This window comes from Nesoenas mayeri (genome assembly GCF_963082525.1).
Source record: "Nesoenas mayeri genome assembly, chromosome: 3".
Taxonomy (NCBI): Eukaryota; Metazoa; Chordata; class Aves; order Columbiformes; family Columbidae; genus Nesoenas; species Nesoenas mayeri.
Window position 1 is genome coordinate 6,292,311 of NC_137544.1, and position 24,658 is coordinate 6,316,968.

At 42.5% G+C, this 24,658-nt stretch overlaps 1 protein-coding gene across 2 annotated transcripts in view; it reads left to right on the plus strand.

Annotated features, from left to right (window-relative positions):
- The window catches only part of RUNX2 (RUNX family transcription factor 2), a gene marked incomplete at both ends in the record, with an annotated part of 230,210 nt that overhangs the window by 151,336 nt on the left and 54,216 nt on the right, over positions 1–24,658 (plus strand). The window contains one exon of one of the 2 annotated variants that reach the window (XM_080341028.1): positions 5,603–6,498. The exons of the other annotated variant lie outside the window; for it this stretch is intronic. Coding sequence (XP_080197154.1) covers positions 5,603–6,081 — 479 coding nt within the window. Of the gene's footprint in view, positions 1–5,602; positions 6,499–24,658 lie in introns of those variants that run through there. 2 annotated transcript variants of the gene reach the window in all.

The window sequence follows — 24,658 nt, forward strand, 5'->3', positions numbered from 1 at the left end:
CAGCATGAACTTTTATCTATCTTTAGCTCCATGTTCAGATCTATGATCCTGTTGGCTTCAGCTGCAGCTGTGAAGATTTAGCGCACGTGCAAATCAGGAGCTCAGAAAATGAGAGAAGTAAAAATGCGATTTGGAGAGATTTCAACTGAGTCACGTAGGAGCCGTGTGGCAGAAACACATATAAAATCCCATTTGCTCAGGAAAACAATCCTGTCTCCCTTCCTTTGTTCACTTCACCCCTTCTTATTTTTTTTCCAGTAGTGAATTTGGGTGATATATAGACAATAATCTTCTCTGTTCTTTAACTCTGATACATGTCCAGAGGAGGTCAGCTCATGTGCTGCCTGCAGGAGGGTTTGTGTAAGAGGAGTAGCATCTTCTCCCATAATTGAACGCTGTATCATAGTACACATGGAGAAGAAACTTTAATTCTGGTATTTCCTAACGTTCTCACTCTTCACATGGTAACCTTAATAATACCCTGTTGTTTGCCTGCAGTTGTGTTTATAGTTTCTCAGATTTCTTAAAAAAGCAAACCCCAAGTAACCCTGCCTTCTCAGATTTTGCTTTGCAGTATCATACAACCATCCACATGGACCATAATTTAGTTCTTTTTTCATGAGTTTCTGCCATTCTGGTGAAGGGAGCTACTGCTGGACTGATTCTTGATTGAGACTGGCACAGGAATGGGTGGGAATGTCCCCATTTCAGCATTATTTGCAGAAAAAATGCTGGGACTTGGGACTCCTGGATTTCATTCCAGTCTCTAGACAAGTGTCTTTGTAGGGGCAGAGACTCTTCTGCCCATTTTTAGGCAGAATGCTTATGATTTGTTCATATTTGGCTGGATTTTCATGGCAACTTCTCTCACACAAAAGCCACTCCTATTCCAAGTTCAAGTCAGTACTTCAAAGCATGGAACTGGTACAACTTTTCAAAGGAAGGCTCCTCAGAGTTTAAGATTAGTAAAACAATATATTTTTCCCAGCAGAAGAGTTTCAGCTGAAATTTTAAAAACAAATAAATGCATGAATCACAATTTAGCCTGAGACAGGCGCCCAGCATGGACAATTTCAGCCAGAATGTTTCAAGTTTGGCAAAGCTGTAAGAGACTGAAAATCGTCTCCTCATGTGAAGTGTGTGGCATACTTCATCCGAGGAGATATTATCAGCTGTTAAGTAGTCCAAGCTGCACATATAATTCTTAGACGTAGATGTTAGGGAAGGAAAAAAACAATTTTAATAGATCAATTAGTGCTGTGTCCCAGCCTGAATCAAACTATTGAACAAAACCTCACAGAATCTAGTATCTGCTGCAATTAATGTCTTAACACTGAAGTTCCCCAAAACACAAGTGAATCATTTAGCTACTGGTAAATATATTTGACTATGTGTAGCTGAATTTCCTTGAGACAGAGTATTCAGTGACTTCTGAATACAGCACCACCCTGTTTTCTTGCATCCAGTGATTATGCATTGACTCGATGTGCTGGGAATTTCCCTATCAGACATATACAATAAGCCAAGGGAATATATGTATATATAAATATATATATATAAGATATATATATATTTGTAGTGACATTATAGCATAAAATGACAAAGCAAATTGCAATATTTGTAAGTTATAAAATTATCCCATAACCCTTTAAAGCAAATGTCAGCTTTCTGCACCCACAAGGAGTTAATCTATCCACCATACATTTTGATCTATAATAATTGGAAGCGATTGGCCAAAGTGCTGTAAACCTGGCAGAAATTTGTTGCCTTATTTTCTGCAAACCACAAGCACAGCTTATTAATTGAGAAAGGAGTGTTAACTGGCATCAGCTGGCATCTGTAAACTGAAAGAGAGAAATGACCACGTTGCGCATTCAGCTCTGAACGGTAGAGCTGCAAAGCTGCCACAGGTAAAATTGTTTCTTAAGCGCGAAGGCAAAGCCATTTTAGTCGGCTCCTGGCAAATGCCCAAGTCTAGGGTTTTTAATGAGGCTTCTGCATCAAAATAAGTGAAACCACATGGAATTTTAGTTGTTCTTATTCTAAATATGAAACACACTGGAGCAGTATTCTTGAATCTAAGACGTTAGCATATATATTGGCATATTAACATCACCACTTTTCTACTCGAAACGTATAGCTCTCAGAAAACTTGAGTGCCAGGTTACGTTAGGGAGGAATCAGCTTGGAAGATTTAAAAGCAGTTTAACCTGGGCTCCTTCAGAAGTAAATGTTTCTTTGGAATAAAATGTGCTTTTATTTATTTGTATTGTCAAGCACAATGAGCTGATCAGACTATAGGAAAAGAAGATCACTTGCTGTGCTTTTTGCCGTGCTTCTCTTTCTGACGGCACAGAATAGTCTCTTCTCTTCACACAAGTGTGGTTTCGCAATTTTGCGGCCACGATGCAGGGTGGAGGATCTGTGCTCCATCCGATTAGTACAAGCTATCACGAGAGTGGGAATTCATGGATGCAAATTGTTTTCTTGCTCTGACAGAGGAAAAATTAACATAAATCTTTAATCCTGCAGGGGAGAGGAATAGATAAATTATTTACTTGCACTGTCATGTTACTATATTGCTGATCGCCATCGCTGTTTGTACGCAACTAGATATACAAAATGGGTGCCGTACCCAGAAAAGCTGTTTATCTTCCCAGTCCAGCAAAGTGCTAAATGTGTATAAATTAATATGCATATTGTGTGTGCAAGTTAGAACCAAAATCAACCTTTACACAAGGAGGTAGCACAGAGAGATAGGAGGGGGAGGAGGGTGAAGATGCATCATGGAGATTGCATAGCAATGATGATGGCAAGGAGCTGAGTTTTAGAGGTGTCTTGGAAAGTTTTTAAACTCAGGAAAGATGCTTTAGAACAGAATTTTTCCTGATTCTAAAAGTATCTTTACACAATGGGAATAAAGAAGGCTGGGAACAACTCACGCTCAGTGCAGGGAGCTATGGAGACAGCAAAAAGCATTTGGGTGAAAGGGGATTTGGAAAAGTGAATGTGCAGGAGCTACACAGACATAGCCAGAGTGAGATAAGAAAGGGTTATGGTTATTTGGCCTTTAGGTAAATAGGATTGTGCTTCACAAGGAGCAGTAAAAGCAAACAAGTGTGGATTTTATGTCAGGAGGTCTGTAGCCCCACATTAGAAATGCCTACGTGTGGTGTGCACATTCCCAGTCATTCGACACATACATGGTCTCTTGGCAGCACCCATACAGATAATATTTTGATCTAGCCCTGAAAGGGAGATGGCCTTTTAATGTGTAAAACTGTGCAGGTAGTTTGTTACTTGAATTAAAAAAGTATTGGTTGCAAAGAAACAAAAGTGCCAATATTGTTCTACACCCTCACACTCGTACCAATTCTACCTTTGATTAGAAAAATCTTTTTTAGCTTCTATCAGAGTAAATGAAGAGCAGCTCTATTCATGTTGAGAGAGTTGCAATAACAATAAAAAAAAATAAAGCATAAGTAGTAGCAGATTGAAACTCAGTATTTTGAGCAGCTGGGGAAATTATGCTCTAACCTTATATTTCCAGATACGTATCAGACCTGTTCACAATATAAAGGATAGTGTTCCAAAATTACAGCTTTGAATCTGGGTGGTATCGCCTCTGGCTATTGTTTGCAGTTGGGAACGAAAGGAGTTGCATCAAGTAGTAGAGTGTTTGCTGTAAAGGTACAAGTTATATTACATTCCACGGAGCTGTGGTTGGAGGAGTTGATGATGGAGACAGACCCATTCACCCATAGGTCACTGATTCAGCTCCAGATAAAGACAATAGTAATCACATTGTCAGTAAAGTTAAACATGGGCTTTTACCACCCATTTAAAGTTCTGTACTCAGTACGTTTTGAGACGGCAGATGATAATCCCTGGGTATCAGGCTGCGTGATTTGGACGCTTGGTTGGCTGTGGCCCAGGTCCTCCAGTCTGAACCCAAGCTGTGACCCCTGCCGCTTTTAGATATCGTTGAAGGCGTGGGTTAAATGAGCTGGCAGAACAGGATGAAACAGTGATCTCAATCACAAAATGTGCCACACAAGGTGGTAGAGTCTGTTGAGTCTGTGGCTTACGGCAGCAACCACCATTGTGGGTGCTACAGGGGGGCGAGAGCAGAAGGGCTGGAGTGACATTCCATCTACACAGCAGTGTCAGCAGGTCAGATCAAAGTCCGTCTGCAACACAAGCATTGCTGCATCTTACATTGAGGATTCACAGGGTGTTTCAGTGCTTAGCACTTCATTTTGGCTTCTAGAATATGCCTTATTTTCCTTTTAGGTAAATCAGATTTGGTAGATTGACAAAGAGTTGGGTGAACCCCTGGATCTAGAGGGCTGTAATACAGTAAAGGGGTCAGCTGGGAAGTGCAGGGGGAGCCCATTTGATTTCATTTTTCCCTCTCTTTCCAGCTTTCTCTCTATAAATGGCCAATGCGTTTCCCTCCCTCCCGCACTGCACTTGGTCATTAAGCTTTTTCTACCCCCATCCCCTTTCCCATACCCTTTTCATTTCCCATTTTCTCAGCATGAGCTTTTACCATCTTTTTCTTTTGCTCCTGCCCACCCCACAGACTCTGAAGCAGATCACCAAGCTACTAAAGTTTGCTTTCCGGTTCTGCTCTGAAACTTTGGGTGTTTGATGTGGGATTAGAAATTAGGCAAAATGAGTTTGCCCGTCCCTGTTTTGCGTTAGGCTCCAATTCGCAGCGTTACCATCCAGACGTTCACAGTAGCCATAAACTGTGTGGTCTTTTTTTTCAACCAGACTGCACAGACTACATATGAAAACAACTTCTTTTTTTTTTCGATAGCAAAAGGAGTGTTGGGCTTGTAATTTTCCATTGACTGCACTGAAAAGTAAAATTTGCATTTTTGCTATCAGCTCCATTGGCTTTGCCCATCCTTCGGATGCAGCAAATGCTGTTTTTCACTGTAGGAAGAAGTAGCTGAGCAGATCCTCCCCTAAATAAGTTGATTTAAGGCAAGAAGTGGGGCTCAGTCACCCACGGTGTAACTCCCCTGGTGTCAGTGGTGCAACTCTCTCGGTGTTGCCAACTCTTGTAGTTTTATTACAAGTTGCATGGTAATTTCTGCTCTTCCCGAAGCCCCAGCTCCTGACAGCATGTGCTGAGGTGGGAATCTCAGTTTTTGTGTGCAACCAGACCTGAGTTTCTCAAGAGACTATAAGCAAAAACCCTGAGACACATAACCCGTAAAGCTCCGAAACCAAAAGGCAAATCAACTCCAAATCCACCTTTCTCTTTTGGGATCTTTTTCAATCTCTTGATTTTTGAGATTTTTTTTTTCCCCTGCCTGACTTGTGACCTCTGAACGCTTCAGGTTGGCAATGCTGCTCTCCCCATTGGCATCAGTGGAGTTAGATCAGGGATGAGTTTGGCCCAGCACTTGTAGAAGACGGGTGTGTGACTCTGTTCCTTGCAATGTATTATTTGATATGATCTGCTTTTCTTTTGGGGGCCAAAAGAAGTGGGTTTTCTTAGAAAAAAAAAAAAAATCTATCATCACTTGATACAAAAGAATGGTATTTACAGAATTGTTTTCCCCCGTCTTTTGTTATAATTTTTTAGGTGCTTCAGAGCTGGGCCCATTTTCAGATCCCAGGCAGTTCACAAGCATTTCATCCCTCACTGAGAGCCGCTTCTCCAACCCACGAATGCACTATCCAGCCACCTTTACCTATACACCGCCAGTCACCTCAGGCATGTCACTGGGTATGTCCGCAACCACTCACTACCACACCTACCTACCACCACCCTACCCCGGCTCCTCCCAAAACCAAAGTGGACCTTTCCAGACCAGCAGCACTCCATATCTCTACTATGGCACTTCGTCGGGATCGTACCAGTTCCCCATGGTGCCGGGGGGAGACCGTTCCCCTTCCAGGATGCTTCCTCCGTGCACCACCGCGGCCAACGGCAGCGCGCTCTTAAACCCAAACTTGCCCGCCCAGAGTGACGGGGTGGAGGCGGATGGCAGCCACAGCAGCTCCCCAACCGTCTTGAATTCTAGTGGCAGAATGGATGAGTCCGTTTGGAGGCCGTACTGAGATTTCTTCTGTAGCCGGGCCCGACCTCTGCGAGCCAAAACAAACAAACAAACAAACAAACAAACAAACAAACAAACAAACAAAAAATAAAATAAAACCAAACCTAAAAAAACCAAACAAACAGTCGACTAACTACGAAGTGCCTGTTTTTTTCTGGTTGTTCTTTTTTTTTTTTTGAATATCTTACTGATATGTGCAACTGTGTAGATGGGATGATAATGGCCATAAATAACACAAGAGTTACCAACATACATAACTCATGTTTCAGATTATGTGGATCAAAGCACATTTTTTTTTTCCCCTTGGAACCATTTTACCTTGTTTTGTATTTAAAAATGTACTTTTTACAATCATCCCCCTCTTTTTTAAAATTCTATTTCTTGGGGTTTTGTTTTGTTTTCTTTTGATCTAGAGAGTTGTAATAACTGGTAAATACTTTTACCAATGAGGAGAGAATGGACTCCCCAGCTATCAGGAGAAACATTGTGATGCAAGGCAAAGGCTGCATTCCCTTTTATTTTTCAATTAACAAACCGCTAACCATGAACTCCAGATACAGTTGCAATCATACAATGTATGGGACCCTCTTCACACCCGTAGTGCAATTCAACTGGCTTGTACTGGTGCACATAAAAAGGAAAGCAAAGATTGAGTTGCTTCCATTTTGCCATAACACATCCAAATGAAAATACCTGTCCCAAAAAAAACCCCTCTGTCCCAGCCTTGCTGCAGATAACAGCTGGAACTTCTCTGTGTTCATTACTATTTTTGGTTTGGTTTGGGGTATTAAAGAGAACAAGTGTTCAAGTTAGGCTAGACAACCCTGGGGTTTCCTTTTTGCTTTTGTATCTGTTCATTTTGCCTTCGATTAACAAAAAACCAAAAATAACCACCAAAACCTTTAAAAACAAAAAGTAAAATGTTATTACTTATGCAAAATATGAAAATGGCAATATATATTACTAGAGCCAAAATGGTATACATAGTATTTGTGTTCGGCTATGTTCTTTTTTATTTTGTTTTTTAAATTATAAATGTGTAAAATTTGAGGTTCTTTGCTAACGTGAATCATCATATAACTTTAAAAGAATATTTATAATTATTTAATGACATTTGGACCCTTTAAACGTTTCTTAATGTAATGATATATTGACTTCGGTCTCTAAAAGTGGTTTTTGTTTTGTTTTTACTTATTACATTTCTGGTGTAAACCTCAAGCCTTTACTCAACTCTGAAAAGCAGTTCCAGTGTGAACCAGTTTACAATGTGACTTAAAAATGACAAACCCAACCCAAATGCATCCACATCAAATGATTTTGGATGTAAGAGCTTTTTATATAACTTATGAAGGAAATATTGTGTTTAAAATATTTTTATTAGCTGTCTGATTGCCTTCAACACAGTCTTGCCTTTTAATCAGTAGTTGTGGAGACACTGGAAAAATGGTAGGATTTTTGGTAGGATCCTTCTCCCAGGATTTTGCTCAGAACTTCAAAACCTGAAAATATTAACATTTAAAATGTTCTGTTTCGACAGCATTATTTGAATTTTGACAGTATGTATTTTTTTCTTTTCCCTCCCAAAATTAAAATCAAAACCGTTTCAAAGCCCGTATTGTACAAATAATGAATCCTTAAAGATCTCAGAAATGGGATTAGGGGAGAACTGTTGAAACCTTTTTCCCCGTCCTTGCAATTCCAGCCCACTCGATGGAATCAAAAGGTTCAAAATTTGAGACAGAAACTGCCTGGTAGCGACTCCCCAGTGCCCGTTAGCATTAAATGCGAGAGCCGTAAGGATGCCGTGTTGACTTGGAAGCCGGTGTGGCTGTTGCCATGTTAGAGGGATGAGCCCAAGGGCAGCGATACCCACCTCTGCAAATGCGGAAGGTAAAAGATTCACCTTAAAAACCACCCTGGGCTCTCCCAGGGAGAGCAAATTGCCCCCAAAATCCTTTATCAATCTGCCTGCTGCCAAATTTGGGGTAAATTTTGCCCAGCCCAGGGCTGCTATGGCGAACGGGGAGGAGACGCAGCATTGGCTGGATGCTGAACTGCTCTCCCCACTCCATTCCCGAGAGGGTGATGTTAAGCCTGGCTTAACGGGGTGTTTGGCATGTGCTGATGGGATTTGCCTCCCTGGGCGACTGCTGGCGCCTCCTGGGGTGTATTTTGGCTCCCTCCAAAGTATGGCAATAAATCAACAGTGGGCACAGCCACACAGAGCCGGACAACACCATCGCCGCTCGTTAACAGCGAAGCTGTTAGGCGAGTTGACATTAGCATTGTACATCCCTCCGATTTGCATGATGACGTGCTCTTAAAAAAAATAATAAAAAATAAAGTCTTTGCCTTCTAAAGGTTGTATACCAAGTATGCTTAAAGTATAAGTAAGACACTTTTTTTCCTAATACTTAGTTTTCCTTCAAAGATGGAAGCTGTAATTGATTCTATTTATTGTTGGTTTGTGGTAGCTTGAAGCATACCACTGTCCATTTATTTGTAACTGTAAAATAAGTTTGTTAGTCTCAGCAGCACTTAAAAAGCCAGTGTCTGGTTACACATTTCAGTTTTGTTTTTTGTTTAGTAAGCAAGAGAAAAAGATGTACTGCCAGTGCAAGCTGTTTCCTATTTAATAAAAGGTACTATATTTGTACATTATTTGTTATTGCTGAGAAGGGCTTTTTAAGGTTTACTGTATGCATATTAAGTAATTTTTAGGGTGCTTTTGTGTTGAAATGTTGTTAAGAGTGGCTGCAGGCAGCAACCCAGATTTTTTTTTTTTTAAGACTTTGTTGTAAAATTCAAGCACTTGGTTTTTTGTTTCTGGATAAATCCAGCACAGACCAGACTTTTGTTTTGCTCAGTACCGACAGGACTCTTGTTTGTGTCCCCGTGGGTTTTTCAAGTGGACCGTTAGGGACAGACGTTGGGAATGTTTTCTGCTCCCCGTTGAGGTGTGTGTGACCGATCCGTGTCCCTGGTGTCCCTGGCCGGGTGGGCAGATGTCTGGTTCTGCCTCCTTGAGATAGGAAGGAAAGGATTTTCTAAGAACCTATGGACAGAGGAGCACCAAGCCCTTGACTTTCAGTAGATCCCCGTGCTCCTGAACCCTCGAGGTGCCTTTGGAAAGTCTCCCCCGGTATGTCAGGCTGGTCACCGAGGGAGTTGTACAAGCAGAGGCAGAATTGCTCATCAATGCTTCCAAGTTCTCTTGGAAATGCTCTTGAATCAGGTTTTCAGACCAAAAATAAACAAAAACAAAGCCAACCAGTGCTATGTGGTTCATCATATCCGATTGTTTGACATTTTGCAAGGTACTTAGCATGGATAGAAAGGAGTTTTCTCAAAGGTACGACAGCCCTTCGCTGGGGTGAGTGGCAATCTTTGGCACCAGTCATAGATTTACACATTAAAAAAATGGCCTTTTTTTTTTTACTTTCCAGCTTATCCTACCAAAGATTTACTTCCAGCACAACAGGCACAATGTCGCTTTTGCCAAACAGAGGATTAAAATCCTCCTCTCCCTCCTCCTAAGGGTAACCAGATCGGGGTCAGCGGGTCGGGACGGATGAGTAGAGCAAATTATTTAACCCACAGCATCATTCGCGTGGCGTTTATCGTTTCTTTTAAAAGCCTAGCGGCTGTGTCTTCCTTAGCATTGAACTTCCTTGTTTTGCCAGCATTCCCCCGAGCACAGATTTATCGGTTTACACAGGTACCATCTCAAGCGGGGAAAATTTTGCACTTTCACACTTGGCAAAGCAAAGCTCAGCCCGCGCCGGGCTGCTCGCGGCCAACGAGCCATCAGCAAAAGCAATAATTAAAACCTGGATCAGCCATGAGCTCAAAGAAGCCCCATTCTCTGAACCCCTGAGTTTCTTGTTGTTTTTAAATAGAATGCATTTCATTTTAACATTTTCTGAGAACTTTTTTAGATGTTTGTTTACTTCCATGTTTACAGATAATTCTTTGCCTTTTTTTTTTTTTTTTTTTCCTAAATGCAGTACTTTTTAAGTATATCAGCCAAAACCATACTTTTACAGTAACTTTTGTTTTAGGTAATATGAGCGACATTCCGATTTTTTTTTTTGTTGTTAAATATGCTTTACCAGTCTTGAATTTCTGCTGGAACAAAATATTTGTAGCATTTTGTGTAAATACAAGCTTTAATTTTTTATTTTTTCAAATGCTGTCACCCAAGATTTGCTTTTCATGCACATATTGTACAAACACACTCTGCTTTATGCCACAGATGATGATTGTGGATCAGTTTACTTCAACTTCAAAGGGACTATTTGTATTGTATGTTGCAACTGTAAATTGAATTGTTTGGCATTTTCTCATGATTGTAATATTAATTTGAAGTTTGAATTTCATTTTCAATAAAATGGCTTTTTTTTTTTGTTAATGTTCTTCTATGCTTCTTTTTCTTCTGCTGTCTCCTCTCTTAACCACACACCAGGCAGGGCTGGGTTAAGTAAGTAATGGTAGGACTGGCCCTTCTGTGGTGGTCCCATCAGTTTCTGCAGTGCCTAAGTTTTCAGTAAATATAACAAGCAAGTTTCCAGGCCTGTGAGTGATAAAGGACACCTTCTAGATGGGATCTCAAATGTTGCCGAGTCTGCAAAATATCAGAACCTGTGTTTCTTAGAGGAGTGCACACCACTCCATTCATCTTGCTAGATCGTTAACTCTGAAACCTAAGGACTACCATTGGCAAGGACATTCTGGTGCTGGGACGCTGTGAGCAGAACTCGAAGTATAGGAAAAGCTGGGATAGATTTCCAAACTGGTGGGAGGGATTTGGGTTTATGGCACTTTTTCAGGATGGGGGTTGTGTTGTCCCCACCTCTTCCTGGTCGGACCTGAGGAATGCAGTTACAGATAATCTGGTGATTTGCATGGCCTGAGGCGAGAATTGTTTCCAAGCAGCAAAAGATCTATGGATAGGGAGGAGACTGGGGGAGGAGGCTATTTTTCCTCCAGCATGGTATTAGGGGTAGGGGGGGAAGCAGCTAATGAAGGTGAGGTTAAGTTCACCCAAGGCTGTCTGCAGGAGGAGAGGACAGGAGTTGTTTGCAAGCTTGTGCCTGGTTTCATAGTAAGTTCTTATCCTTTCTAGCTATTTCTTGAGTCTGTAAAACAGAAATGGTAGCACAGAGAGGTGTGAGGCTCTGATCATTTCAAGAAATGTTTAACTCTGAAGTTTGAATGTCACTAATAACTGATTTTGTGAGCTCTGTTGGCTTTACCATGGACCTACACACTTCTTGTGTGGTGATTGAAGACTGAGATAATATTGGAGGGTTTTCAAGGGTACTTTCATTCCAGCCCATAATCTGAGTCCTGATTTTAGGGAAGCTTTATCCAAGACTGAGGAACCAAGCAAGCCACTCAATGCTCTCTGGTATATTGCTATATAAATCATCTGGGGCGGGACTTCTGCTATGAACATCAGTGCTAAGACTTTCTGCTGCCCTCCAGCACAAAGTTTAACCCGTCTCAGCTAGTCAGAGCACAGAGGGATGCTCATTATGTTCTTGCTTTCATGGTCACTTAACCCAGGTGCTCATAAATGGAAGTAACCATTTTTTCACTGTTTTGTATGGTTGAGAGTTGGAACATGGGCCCAGGGCTGTTGTGACACCCCTGTTCTTGGAGGTTTACAGGTCCTACAGTCTCCTTCAGCTTTACCCATTTACTGAGTAAAGCTGTGAGCTGAGGCTGCTGGAGCAGGAGGTTGGGCTAGGCAACTCCATGGTCCCCTCCAGCTCAAATTATCCCATAGCCCTGTGGGTCAGGCTAGAACCTACAGCTTGTTTAAGCTAAAAACTACTTGTGTGACTGTACCAATAACACATATTCAGCTAAACCCAATCTGAATGAAGAGGTTTGATAGAATTAGATTCTTACATAGGTAGGTCATTGAGGTCATTGAGGATTTACAGCAATTTCTCCATCTTTTGTTGGTTTCTGGCACGTTTATCTGGGATATCTATGGCAGACATGGTCAGCACAAGGGTTGGAAGAGCCAAACCGTCACCCTGATCCAGTACAGCAATTCCCATGTGTTTTCCCCTTGTACACCATATGGGGATGTTGCTTTTGATTCATTCATTTACACTTTTGCAGCTTGAGAAGGTCACTCTCATTCTCTTGCCTTAGTCAGAAACCAACCATTCTTGAGGCAAAACGACCACCGCTGGTCAATGTGGATGACAGCCTGATACAGACATTGGGAGCAGTGGTGGGTGATCAAACTTAAAGTCCTTCTAGGAGATAATATGTAAAGGTGCTTCCTACAAGGGGTGGTGACCATTCTTGTCCCCACCTTTTGGCATCGGCAAATATCCTCTTGCTTCTGGGTTGTGAGGGTTGAATGTCAACTCTGGCTCTCTGGAGCCTTTGCTGGTCCCACACAGCGTGCACAAGGTGGGCAGCATCTCTGCTGCCTCTCCCTGTTGTCCTTGATTTTAAATTTTAATTTCCTGTGGATGCGAGCAACACCGAGGGGGCTTAGAGAAGCCACGTGTTGGTAGCCACAGGCCCAAATTAGCCTTTTTTGTGTCTAAAACAAGCTCCTGGAGAGAGGTAGGGGAGAGGTGGAGCAGGGTTTGACTTCGTGGTTCAGCACCAAACCCTGTGCTGGCACCAAATAAAAAATTCATCAGCCTATTTACTGGGGAAGAGGAGGAAATAATCTCAGTTATATATCCAACGATCGATACGTACTGTCCAGTTACCTTTTGTGTGGTCAGGAGGAAGCGAATTGGTATTTTGAGGTGAAATCCTTCCCCTGGGCTACCACTCACACATGGCCAGTGCTCTACATGTCACAGCACTTGGATGGGTCACACTAGACCACATATCTGTGTAGGAGAGGACATGGTGCGGTGTGGGTGACCAGCTTTGCGGCTCAAGTACTCGCCACTTGGCTGAACGCTCGCAGAGAACAGCCCAGAGCGTTATTCACCAGAAATATTTGTTGGGTGGTTTAAAATGATGAGTAAATCCACTAGAAACCCATAATCTGTGGATAGGTGATGGGGTTGACCATGGTAGATAAGATACTGGGAGCAGGTTGAGCATATCTATCTACTCAGCATCCTGAAGAAAACCTTTAGCACAAGATTAAAGCAAAAAATAAAAGACATTCAGAAAGGCTGTCTTTGACTTCTGTAATTATAATCTTTTCCCTGTAGATGTACCTATCAGTGGAATATTATTCTGGGATCTATGGAGCCGTTCCAATGGGGTCTCTTTGTGATACGTATATGTCTTTGGAGGAGGGGGACATTGGCAGCTCTCTACCGCTCTGGGAACAGAAAGGCATTGACTCCAGGAACAACTAAGCCCATGACATACAAAAAGAGCAAAGCCTCAACTTCCAGAAGCATCTGGTGATCTGATGCAGTGCAAGCAAAACATCTTGGGACCTACGACTTAATTTAAAATTGAAAATATCAGGCCTGTGCTGCTACTTTCATGCAGATTAACTGCGTATATTACTTAGGGCAGATGCAGCCTGCATTTCTAATGTCAGCTCCATTACTGAAATAAAAAGTGGACTTGAATTTCCCTACTGCAGTTCAGGTGAAAGAATAAAATAAAATCTCAATAGTTACAGTTGTAAGAACTTGTAAAGATGAGATAAATTAGTTTTTGTTCTGTAGCTTCGAAATTTCAGCATAATCTCTGATTCTCCAGGAAGCTTTGGACTCCTCGTTTTATGCTGCAGTTTCCCTAAATATGGAAGAGGGGATTTACTATTTTCCTTCTTTACCAGAGTGTCCCATGGACTTGGTGTTTATAGAGAGCTTTGAACTTTTGCAGTTGTTGTTGTTGTTGTTGTTTAGCTCTTTTTACTACGAATCTAATGTTTCGCCTCACACCATTGGATAGCGTCCTTTGAAACGGCACATTTCTAAACCACATGTTTAGAAAAAATTGACCCAGTTTCCACACTGCTGATCTGGTCAAAAAACAATGTTGAGTGAAGGCCAAGTTGTGCTGTCTCGACATATTTACTCGGGATTTGCGGTGGGGCAGGAAGAGAAGCAGAGATCATTGCAACCCGTGAAGCCCTTGGCCGCACCCTCCCGGCAGCTCACTTGGGATGAGCAGCTGGAGCTTGCGGGATGTCCCAACACTTAGAGAAAAGCAAACAACCCATGTTAAAGTTGATATGCCGCAGCAACTTGCCAGTGATTAATGCTCACTGCAAGGCCAATTTCAGATGGTGATTGCACCCAGAGAGATCAGCTGAAGTCTATTAATAGCTTTGTGTTTTTGAACTCTGGCATTTTTCAACCCGTAAATGTTGATGTTATCAATGAAGGGTCAAAATGGTGGTTGGAAGGGGTCTCTGTAGGTCTTCTGGTCCAAGGGAGGCTTGACACAGGACCAGACCCATCCAGTGTGCTGTGCCAAGCAAGTCGTGGTGTCTCCTGAGTGTGGAGATGGAAGTGGGACTTCAGGAGAGAATCCCATTCCCACATGTCTCCTCACATCCATCCCTAACCTCCCAAAGTGCAATTGGTGACATTTCCCCAGTCTCTGGGTTTCGGTTTAGGTTTGGGCTTGGGTTTGGGTTTTTTTGCCTGTGCATTTGGTCACACAAGGTGCAGTAAGGGTTTAAGACCTTGTTGCACATCTATAGGAGGAGTCCAGTGCTCAGTGACCTCTCCTGTCCACTCCTTCATTTGTATTCCTCCACCTGGTACTATAGAACACTATTAAAAAGTCGAAGTCTAAACACCAAGGCAGCCCCTCACCCCACAGCTGTTGGGAAGAAGAAGCCCTTAGTAGCTGAAAATGATGATGCTGCTTCCGAATGCTGTGAGATAACTTCTCCCAGGAAAGAACAGTTTTAATCCCTGCTCCAGGGTGTGCGAGGCCAGTCAGTGAATGTCAGGAAACAGGAAGGAAAGGCCATGGTGGAAGGGAAAAAAAAAGTATCCAGACAGATCTCAGGAAACCTGGATGCAAAGGATCTTTGTCTTTTTATTGCCAGTAGTGGTGTTCTCCTAACAGAGCAGAATGTTCTCATCTTTTAATAATAGCCAGGCCAGATGCTAAAGTCTCTTCTGCAAACACTGTGTAAGTGAGAAGGAGAACAGCTGATTTCTGTTAAGATACATACACCAGGAGAATAAGCCAAAAAAAAAAGTATGATAAATCTCCAGGGGTTTTTCTTTGCAGCTCTTGTTTGGCAGATAGATCTCAAAGTCGGGACTGAAAATCCAGTTTGTGCTTCTGTCCCTATGCTGATGGGTCACTGCGTGTTGAGTGGCGATTCCTGCGCTGGTGGGGATTTCCCCCTGTACTTTAAAAAGCTGCAAATTCCACAGCCTTTGGCTTTCATGGAGCTGTAGAAAGTACCAGTCAAGGAATTTGTTTGACATGCTCTTTGCCATAGAAAACGGTTACATGCTGAGTTGGGGCCAGTGATTTAAAATGGCATCTTTGTTCCATCTTTTTTTATACTTTCTCCTTCTCCGTTTTCTTTCCTTAGTCTGTTTCATTTGTCTGGAAGAGATTAATTCAAACTACTAGATAGAGACAATATTGTTGTTTTATAAGGCATTGTACTGGGCATTAAGAAAGATGCCTCTTACCCTCCTCACACCACTCCTTCAATCATCTTTTCCTCGTGTTCAGCACAGAAACTGCAATTCCCTCCAGGCAGGGATCTTTGAACTCATAGTAAAATCACTCATGTTTGTAATGTGCTTATAGGTATTGGATGGAAAGTATTAGAGAAAAGTAGGGTACATGGTGACGTAATTTTTTTGTATTTCTGTAATGGGTCAATGTCCAAGAGAAAAAGGAACTGACTGTGCATCATGTTCACACATTTTTTCTTGTATGCTGAATGGCAGTCCCTGAAAACAGTTCTTAGAAATCAGAAAAAAAGCCATTGTGAAATGATGGGGGGAACTCATCGAGTGTTTAGGATTGATGGCTAACGATTGCAGATAAAGATGTTTACAGAGAACTTGTGCAACCCTTTTCCTTGCCAGCAAGGGAAGGTTTTGTACGTGCCGTTTCAAACCTCCCTGTCTCTGCCTGACCAAGAGGATCCCCCCAAATGCTGCTTTCCTAACATTTCCAATTAGGAACTCATTTTGGTTGCTCCGTTTAAAAGGCTACATGGACTTTTTGTTTGTTTGTTTGTTTTCTGTGCACTGCATTTATTTATAAAAGATACTTTTGGGGGGAGAGTCACATTGTCCCCCTGTAATCAGCACTGATGAGGCTGCACCTTGAATCCTGGGGTCAGTTTTGGGCCCCTCACAACAAGAAAGACCTTGAGGTGCTGAAGAGAGTTCAGAGAAGGGCAATGAAGCTGTTGAAGGGTCAGGAGCACAAGTGTGATGAGGAGCAGCTGTGGGACGTGGGGTTGTTTAGCCTGGAGAAAAAGAGGCTGAGAGGAGACCTTATCAGTGTCTACAACTACCTGAAAGGAGGTTGTAGCATGGAGGCAGTTGGTCTCTTCTCCCAAGTAACAAGTGATAGGACAAGAGGAAATGGCCTCAAGTTGCACCAGGGGATGTTTAGATTGGATATTAGGAAACATTTCTTCACGGAAAGGATTTTCAGATGTTGAAACAGGCTGCCCAGGGCAGTGGTGGAGTCACCATCCATGGGGGGATTTAAAAGACGTGTAGATGAGGTTCTTAGGGACATAGTTTACTGCCAGTGTTTGGTAAATGGTTGAACTCAATGACCTTGAGGGTCTCTTCCAACCAAAATGATTCTATGATTAGTCCTGGCATTTTATTTGTTGTGGGCTTCTGGCCCAGAGCAGCTAACCAACTCCTTTATAACAGAAAATACGAACAGATAAGGTGCTGATGAACTGCAGCATTATCTTGTTATTATCTCTTGGATTTACTCATCCAGGGGTGTGTGTGGCACAGAGGGACAGACCCTGCGCCCGCTCTGTCGGCAGCACCTGTGATGAAGGATGGGAAGAGGATGCTCTGCTTGTGGCTGAGGGTGCCTGCCCTGTGCTGGGCAATCAGCTGCTCAGACACACCTGCCCCTATCAGACCTCACCATCTGGAGAAAAGAAAAAACAGAGATAATTTAGGTCATCTGCTGCATGACAGCCTAGAGACAGGAAAACACAAACCACTGGTACTTGAGCAGATCATGGTTCAGAGGAGATGGCACCTCCCTGAGTCTGTTCAATCCAGTTTCTGGGAGCTCACACCCATCCCGGTGCGGTTGAGAGTGAAACCCTGATGAAGATGAATAAATGAATACATCCCATAAACAAAAGTCCTCTCAAAGGCAAATCCTCAAGCCCAAATCCTGGCTTTCCTCTGGAAGCAGTAGGGCCCTGAAGGCACCCCATTCCAGCTCCCCTAGAAGGTTTTGGACATCCAGGCTCGGTGTTCACATCTTGCTTTTGACTCGCTCTTTCTATCAAAAAGCAAAACTAAGATCGAGTTTGTGCTTTGGGGACGTGTAGACTTGCTGAAGTTGCTGCCGTGTTTAATGTCACTATTGGCCCCTTGGCTTTTCAGTTACTGCCATGTTGAAGTATTCTAATGATAAAACCTTTCTGACCCATGAGAATTTATATGAGCTGCATGAAGGATCTATCGCTTTCCTAGGTGTGTAGCCCAAGCCCATCACTGGGACACGCAGGGCTTCTCCCATCCCATTGTGTCCTTTCAGCCCCATACTGGCGTTGTGGACCAAAATGAGGGAAAATTGCAGCAGTTTGGATGGTGCCCTTGGAAGTGCCACTCAAGACCCAAGAAAATGTGCACCTGACAGAGAAAAGGATAATACTGAATTTGCAAAGGTCTTCTGCTAGAGATGAGAATGACCACAGACCTCAGGCCATGGAAATGAAATGTCAAAGTCATTTGTGTAGTGCTACTTTGCCAGAACAACAGCAAATAAGAAATTGAACCTCAAAGACGGAAGATATGAAGCCCTGAAACGCACTCACACCCACATGCAGTATGAGAAAGGGGGAAATCAAATTTTTGACTGTCTCCCAGAATGAGAAATAGTTCATTTTTGAAAATGCTTTCTTAAGCTCAGTCTCTTCTCATGTGGCCAGAATTGATGGGCACTTAATAAAAGTTGTGTAATGCTTCAGATAAGCATTAGTGAAAATATTGAATGTGAATGTGAATATGAATTAGCTTCTGTGTTTACCACCTTGTTAAGTCAAGGGTAGCTTTTGAAATATTATCAGAAATGTTTAAAAATATATATGGGACAGGGGAGCTGATCTTACTATGAATCCTGCAGTTCCTGGTTTATTTGGGAAAATTGTTATTTAGTTGCTTCTTTTAGCTTAAAATGCAGTTGTTTTTCTTCCAAAAGTTTTTGGCTGCTTTACAGCTGTTGTTAAGAAATCATTATTTCTTAGTAAAATATGTACCCATTTGGTAATATTTGTGACAAGGCAAATTTCAAAAAATTGAAAGGCTGTGATGGCATTTTTCTGGAAAACATCAATACTTTGCCATTAAGCACATTTGTACTTAACAAGTCAATACCAATCCCAGCTTAAAAGAACAGAGGGGCTGGTGTTTGGGGAAGTTACTTCCTGCCACAGATGCTATAGTTGTTCATTCTACTTTGCCTTCTTTGGATTCACAATAAAGGTTTAAAATCATAGAATCATAGAAAAGTTTGGGTTGGCAGGGAACTTCAAAGCTCATCCAGTGCCACCCCTGCCATGAGCAGGGACATCTTCACCCAGATCAGGTTGCTCAGAGCCCCGTCCAGCCTGGCCTGGGATGTCTCCAGGGATGGTTCATCCACCACCTCTCTGGCCATCCTGGGACAGTGTTTCACCACCCTCAGCGTAAAAAATTTCTTCCTCATGTCTGGCCCGAATCTCCCCTCCTTTCATTTAAAACCATCACCCTTTGTCTTGTCACAACAGGCCCTGCTAAAAAGTCTGTCCCCATCTTTCTTACAGGCCCCTTTTAAGTACGGAAAGGCCACAATAATATCTCCCTGGAGCCTTCTCTTCTCCAGGCTGAACAACCCCAACTCTCTCAACCTGTCCTCATAGGAGAGGACCTGGTTAGCAAGACAGAGAAAGGAATAACTTTCTTCACATAATAAATGGTAGAATCGTATCCTGCTGGTTTTACTTTTGCAGACAGTAATAAACAGAGTGTTTTCTGCAAAGATGATCATGAGAAGCAGAGTCTTGAATGTCATTGCCTCCCAGCTCATGACTTCTCACCTGCCAGATGAGCCCTCAGAGCTCCCAGTGAGCTCACGGCTGGGGACAATGTCTAACTCATTCCTAGAACAGGAGTTTAGTCTCTAAATTTCCCTAAAAAGTTTTCACAGACTATATAAGAAGCATTATGCAGACCCTTAATACAGAAACTGAAGTTAGATGTCAGAGTGGATATCCTCCACCATCCAGACGACCAAGACAAAAGAATTCAGCCCAAGATGTGCTGAAAAGTGATCTCCTTAAGACAAGTGCTAATTAGTTGAGATTTAAGGATTAGAGCCACTGGTTTATAGATTTGCCTCTCCTATTTATGCAGCATTGTAGTATTTACATGATGCTCAAATATTCAAAAAATGTAACGTAAGAAAACTCCAGCTTCCTTGCTGGGAGAAGCACAGTAAAACACACCTTTAGGCTTGGGGTGGGTTTGCTTTCTGCGTGTTTGAGTGGATCAGTGGCTTGTACCCAGGTGTGTTTGTGGATCTGTGTGCGTCAGCCAGGGCAAATTTGCCCTCCTATGTAAAATAGAAGGTGAGAGAGTGCTGGTGGTGGTCTGTGGTTTGCCTCTGGTCCTTTTCACAGAAGGGATTTCTATTTTTTAGGGAATATAATAATTTTGGCCTATAGATGCACAGGTTTGATGGTTGTGTGGGTAATGAAGTAGTGACAAAGCTGATAGTGGTTCATTGCTGCAGCGCTTTGGGATCTGCCTGTGAGCAGAACCCCAGCTAGATCATGCACCTAGAGCCCAAAATTGTATTTGTGATTGGAATGGAGGTTTCCAGATAGTTTTGAAGACTTTGGAAGATGGGAGAAAACGTCTTCTTCCGTCAGTGGTTTGGTCATTGGAACTGTAGTGTATCCCACAGCCCCTCCAGTGTCTGATACTGCTGGTGATGTGGATCAGTTCACTCAATATCAGTGAGACAAAGCAATATCTTTCGTAGACCAACCAACACAGCTGGAAAAAAGACAAGTTCTTGGACAGGTCATTTTAAATAATCTAAATTAAAAAAAAAAAAAAAAAAAAAAAAGGAGAAACTGGGAAAAAATGCTTTGAGTTTGCTGTACTTTTATGGATTATCTGAGACATGAAATAGCAGTGGTAAAGATGAGGGAAAAGGTTAAGTACCACAAGAATTTCTATTGTATCCGTAATGGTTACTATCTACGACAAGTAGCAATTCAGTTCTTATATCCATCTTTCATTCATCATCTTCTTAAAGGACTTCAAGGTCATACGTAGTTCATCGGGTTTTTTTGGTCCTTGTAGCGTTTAGCAGTTGTTTTTGGGAACTCACAGTTTATCAGTTAATCTAATCAACTGCCTCAAAAAGCCCTCCCTCCCCAAACCTGGCTGTTTCCCTTTCAACATCTTTACATCCTTAAACTCCAGCAGCATGAATTTCAAGTCTGGGACCTTGTATTTATTTCTCAATATGAAGCCTGGGCACTGAGCCCCATAATACAATAGCAAGAACGCAGTAAACTGTATGGTCAGTGGGTTGCTTGTAGAGGTGGAAGATCTTTCACAAGACACCTTTTCCAGTCCCAGCAGATAAGGTGGGGATGTGAACTAACCGTTATTGATAAGTTTTTGCATAGACTTCCTGTAGTAGAATAAATGATACATAGTCTTTTGCTCAACACAGAAAAGCAGAGCATCCAGGGTAAATGAGGTGTCCGGGCTTTGAATGATGCTAATGGGTGTGATACATTGTTGTGCGGGTGTCACCTCCCCCTTGCAGCCAGCACCTCTCAGTCCCACCTGAAACAAAGCTAAGCCACCATCTGGCTTGGCCTAAGCCACGAGAAAGCTGGGACATGTTGCTTTTTGTCATCAATGCAAAGGAAACAACCTCTGTTTTCTTGACACTTTGACCCCCTGTTTTCTTATCAGCCATCACAGCGGTGTCACAAAGATAAGAGAGGAAAAGGGTTAAACCACATGAATCTAGTTTCATTATTTGCATTTAATTTGCTTTAACTTCATCTGGGCTGCCGCATCCTGACTGTCTTGTTTGACTCGTGTGTTGAAGCAACTTCTACGAATAAGTCTCTGCTGCTTTGAGCTGTTCCATGAATAAGTAGGGAGCTCTACGAACATGAAGCCCAGGTAGACAAAGTGAGTGATTTTGTAAAGAAATACATCCCCCTTTCAGTTTAAAGGTTTAACTTAGAGTTTTGGGGACATTTAGCTTTCATTTTCAGTCCTCTTTGGAGGAAGACAGAACTCAAGGGATTGTGCTGTTTGTGTGCACAAGGGCAATGTCCGCCTGTCCCTCTCCCTGTAGCTTTTCAATCCCATGGCCAGTCCCAGTTCAGTGAAACTCAGCGATTTCAGAACTCCTGAATTCAAATACATTTCATGATGATGTCTCCTCTTATAGAAGAGACGCGTCTATCCAAGCATAGCTTTGGATGCAACCTTTATTGTGCAGCAACGACGACAACTGAGACATGTTGTACTACAAAAGATAAAGCTCCTGTACCAATCCACAAGGCTGTTTTACTCTTCTTGCAGTGACTTGTCTTAAAATTTCTGGGATTATTTTTATTCTTTTTGTATTTTTACAGACCCTGAATTTTAGACCTAGACTAAGAGGCTTCCTAGCAAGTTTGTCCCACCCGTTCTCTTGAAGTACCCCATTGCCTCAAACTGAACTGCTGCCTACAGCTGCCACTAAACATTACTGCTTGTTACAATAACAGGATTTAATCATGTCCATAAAATACCTTCATCACAGGACCCAAGCATACAATGTCTTTTTAAACGTATGTTATCCTGCAGTCTGCATAATTTTCAAATGACTCATTGGTTTCTAAAGGGTAACATAGCCATAGGTCCTGAGTCTGCCTGTGTATAAACATATGTGTATGTGTTTTTGTTGAAAATAGTTTCATGAGCCTTCTGAGCTCATTGCTTGGTGATTAAGATCCTGAGGGATGGAGTCACTCTTCAGTGTTCACAGGACAAGATGAATTCATATCTGGAATATTGCAAAGACTGAGTCTATAGTATGTGCTCAATAATGCCCTTTTCCTTTCCAGTCATCAAAATATTTGTGGCTTTGGTGCACTCTTGCCCTACCCCATCTCTTATACTGGGAGAATGGACCTCGAACCATTTCCCTCTCCATCTGGAAGCTCTTCAAAGGAAATACAAGCTGGAGAGCCCTGTGTGGCTCCCCAAATAGGACAACTGGCAGACCAGCACTGCCCAGCCCTGGTTTATGGGCTCAGCTATATACGTGTCATGTTTCCTGGTGCCTTCTTCAAATGCTGCAATAAACTCTCTTGCACAGAAAAATAAGAGCTCATGAAGAGGGTTTGAGCCCACAAATGCTGGAGTAATGCAACTCAAATGGCTACTGCTGGCAAATATGAGGTAAAATGCATTTGTTGAAAGCCCAGTAAAGGAGGTTACCAGGTAGTGCCTTTGGCCTCACCCTTGCGGCTCAGCGTTCATGGCCGGTTGGTGCAGTGAAGCTGATGCATATGCCTGAGCCCTCCAGTTCTGCAGAGAAAAGGATAAAATGTTTATCAGATTTGACCTAGATTTGGCCTTGATTTTTAAAGGCAGACTCGTTCCTCTATGAATAAACTCAGGATGTTGAACATAAACATCTAAAAAAGTAGGAGAGGATGACTCTTCTCACTCAACCCCTAGAAACCAGAAACAGAGATAATTAAGATTTTAAAAGAAAAGTCCCAGCAGTGTGGAAGCAAGATGGGAAGATGCTCCATTTAAAACAATTTGCTTTCCCACTTCCCATATCCTTGAGAATGTGAAGCGCCTGGACCAGCGACATCCATGCACACCCTGCCCTGCTCCTGAGGTTATGCCTCAGCTCTTCTGCAGGCTTGAGCTAAAACTGGAGTCCTACACCAGCCTAAGCCCTGGGTAAGAGGCAGCCACTGTAGAAACCAGAGACTTCAGCCTCTTCCAGGAACCCCGGGTGGGGTTTTCAGAGAAAAGGTTGAGCTCTCTCTTTCCGTCCACAAAAAGCAACTAACCGTTAAACTAGGCTTGGCAGCTTTCTGAAGGTCTTTACTGTAGCCCAAACTTCTAGATAAGAAAATAATACAGAGTGAGAGTAGGTAGTGCTCCTGGCTCTGCTGGTTGTTTGCAGAAGGCTTTTCCGTTATCAGGATTGCCTGTCTGTGTGCTACATGTTGGCACACTTTGGGCTTCTTTTAGCCTGTCCTTTGCACCCCTGACATCAGCTTGGATCCCCAACCCAGTGCACTGTCCTCCTAACACACAGAGTTCATCTGCCTTAGCAAAGCTGAGCTTGTGGAAATCCTTGTTCTCCCTTCTGACTGAGGAAGCAGGAGCATTCACACCTCCTGATGTCGGGCTGTGGTGTGGAAAGGAAAGCGAGATTTATGAAGGCTGGAAGCAAATAAAGCGGAAAGAGCTGGTGTATCAACAGTACAGAGAAGAGACAGTAGTCTCTTCTCTGGGAAGAGACAGTAGTGCATTTCCATCTTAATTTTGCCAGGTGTGAATCTTTCCAGGACCTGTATCGCTAACTAATTAATGCCTACACCTAGCAGCCATCCCCCCCAAATCCCAGCCCAAGGTGGGGATGAGCTGTTTGGGAAGAACCAATGCAAATGAAGTAGTGCTGGAGCCCAAAGAGGTAGGACAGGGGTTAGCTCACCTAAATCAGAACAGACTCCCACAGCTGAGTGAGTTATCCTGTGTTTGTTCCTTTTATAGTTGATAGAGGGAAAGTGTCGCTTTGATCTGAAATGGTTTAGTTGCCCACTTTATGGTAACAGAAATTATGCTTTAGAAGCATTTTTCTCCCTGTGGCTGCAAAGGAAGCCCAGATGCATCTGCCCTGGGATCTGGGTCATCAGGAGGTGCAAAACCTCACCAGTAGATTTAATAAATGTCATTGCTGAAAAATAGTGCTGGGTACTGAAGTCCAAATTATTTTTCAGTCATTTAAATTGATGGTTGTCCACAAAAATAGTGAGAGCCATATTTTTTAAAGTGTTTGGTTTTTTTTGTAAAAAATTGTCAGCTCCACACACTGCCTCAGCAGATACTATCAATAATCAGAGCCTTTGAATTATCTTGGTGAGCAACAGGAATGAGCAAGACCCAAGACCCCAAGCATTAACTGCTGGGCTTTGGTTTTTCCAGTTTTCCTCTCAGTGGCAAACAAAAATCTTTTCCAGGAATCGAATGAGAAAAATGGAGAAAGGCAGTTTCTTTTGCATTTGGGACAGGTGGTAATCTTGCTTCTCTGGTACATAAATCAGATGTAAATTCGCTAACATTAAGCAACTGCGCAAAGGGTGACTGAGCTGGGGAGGCAATCCAACCTCAAAA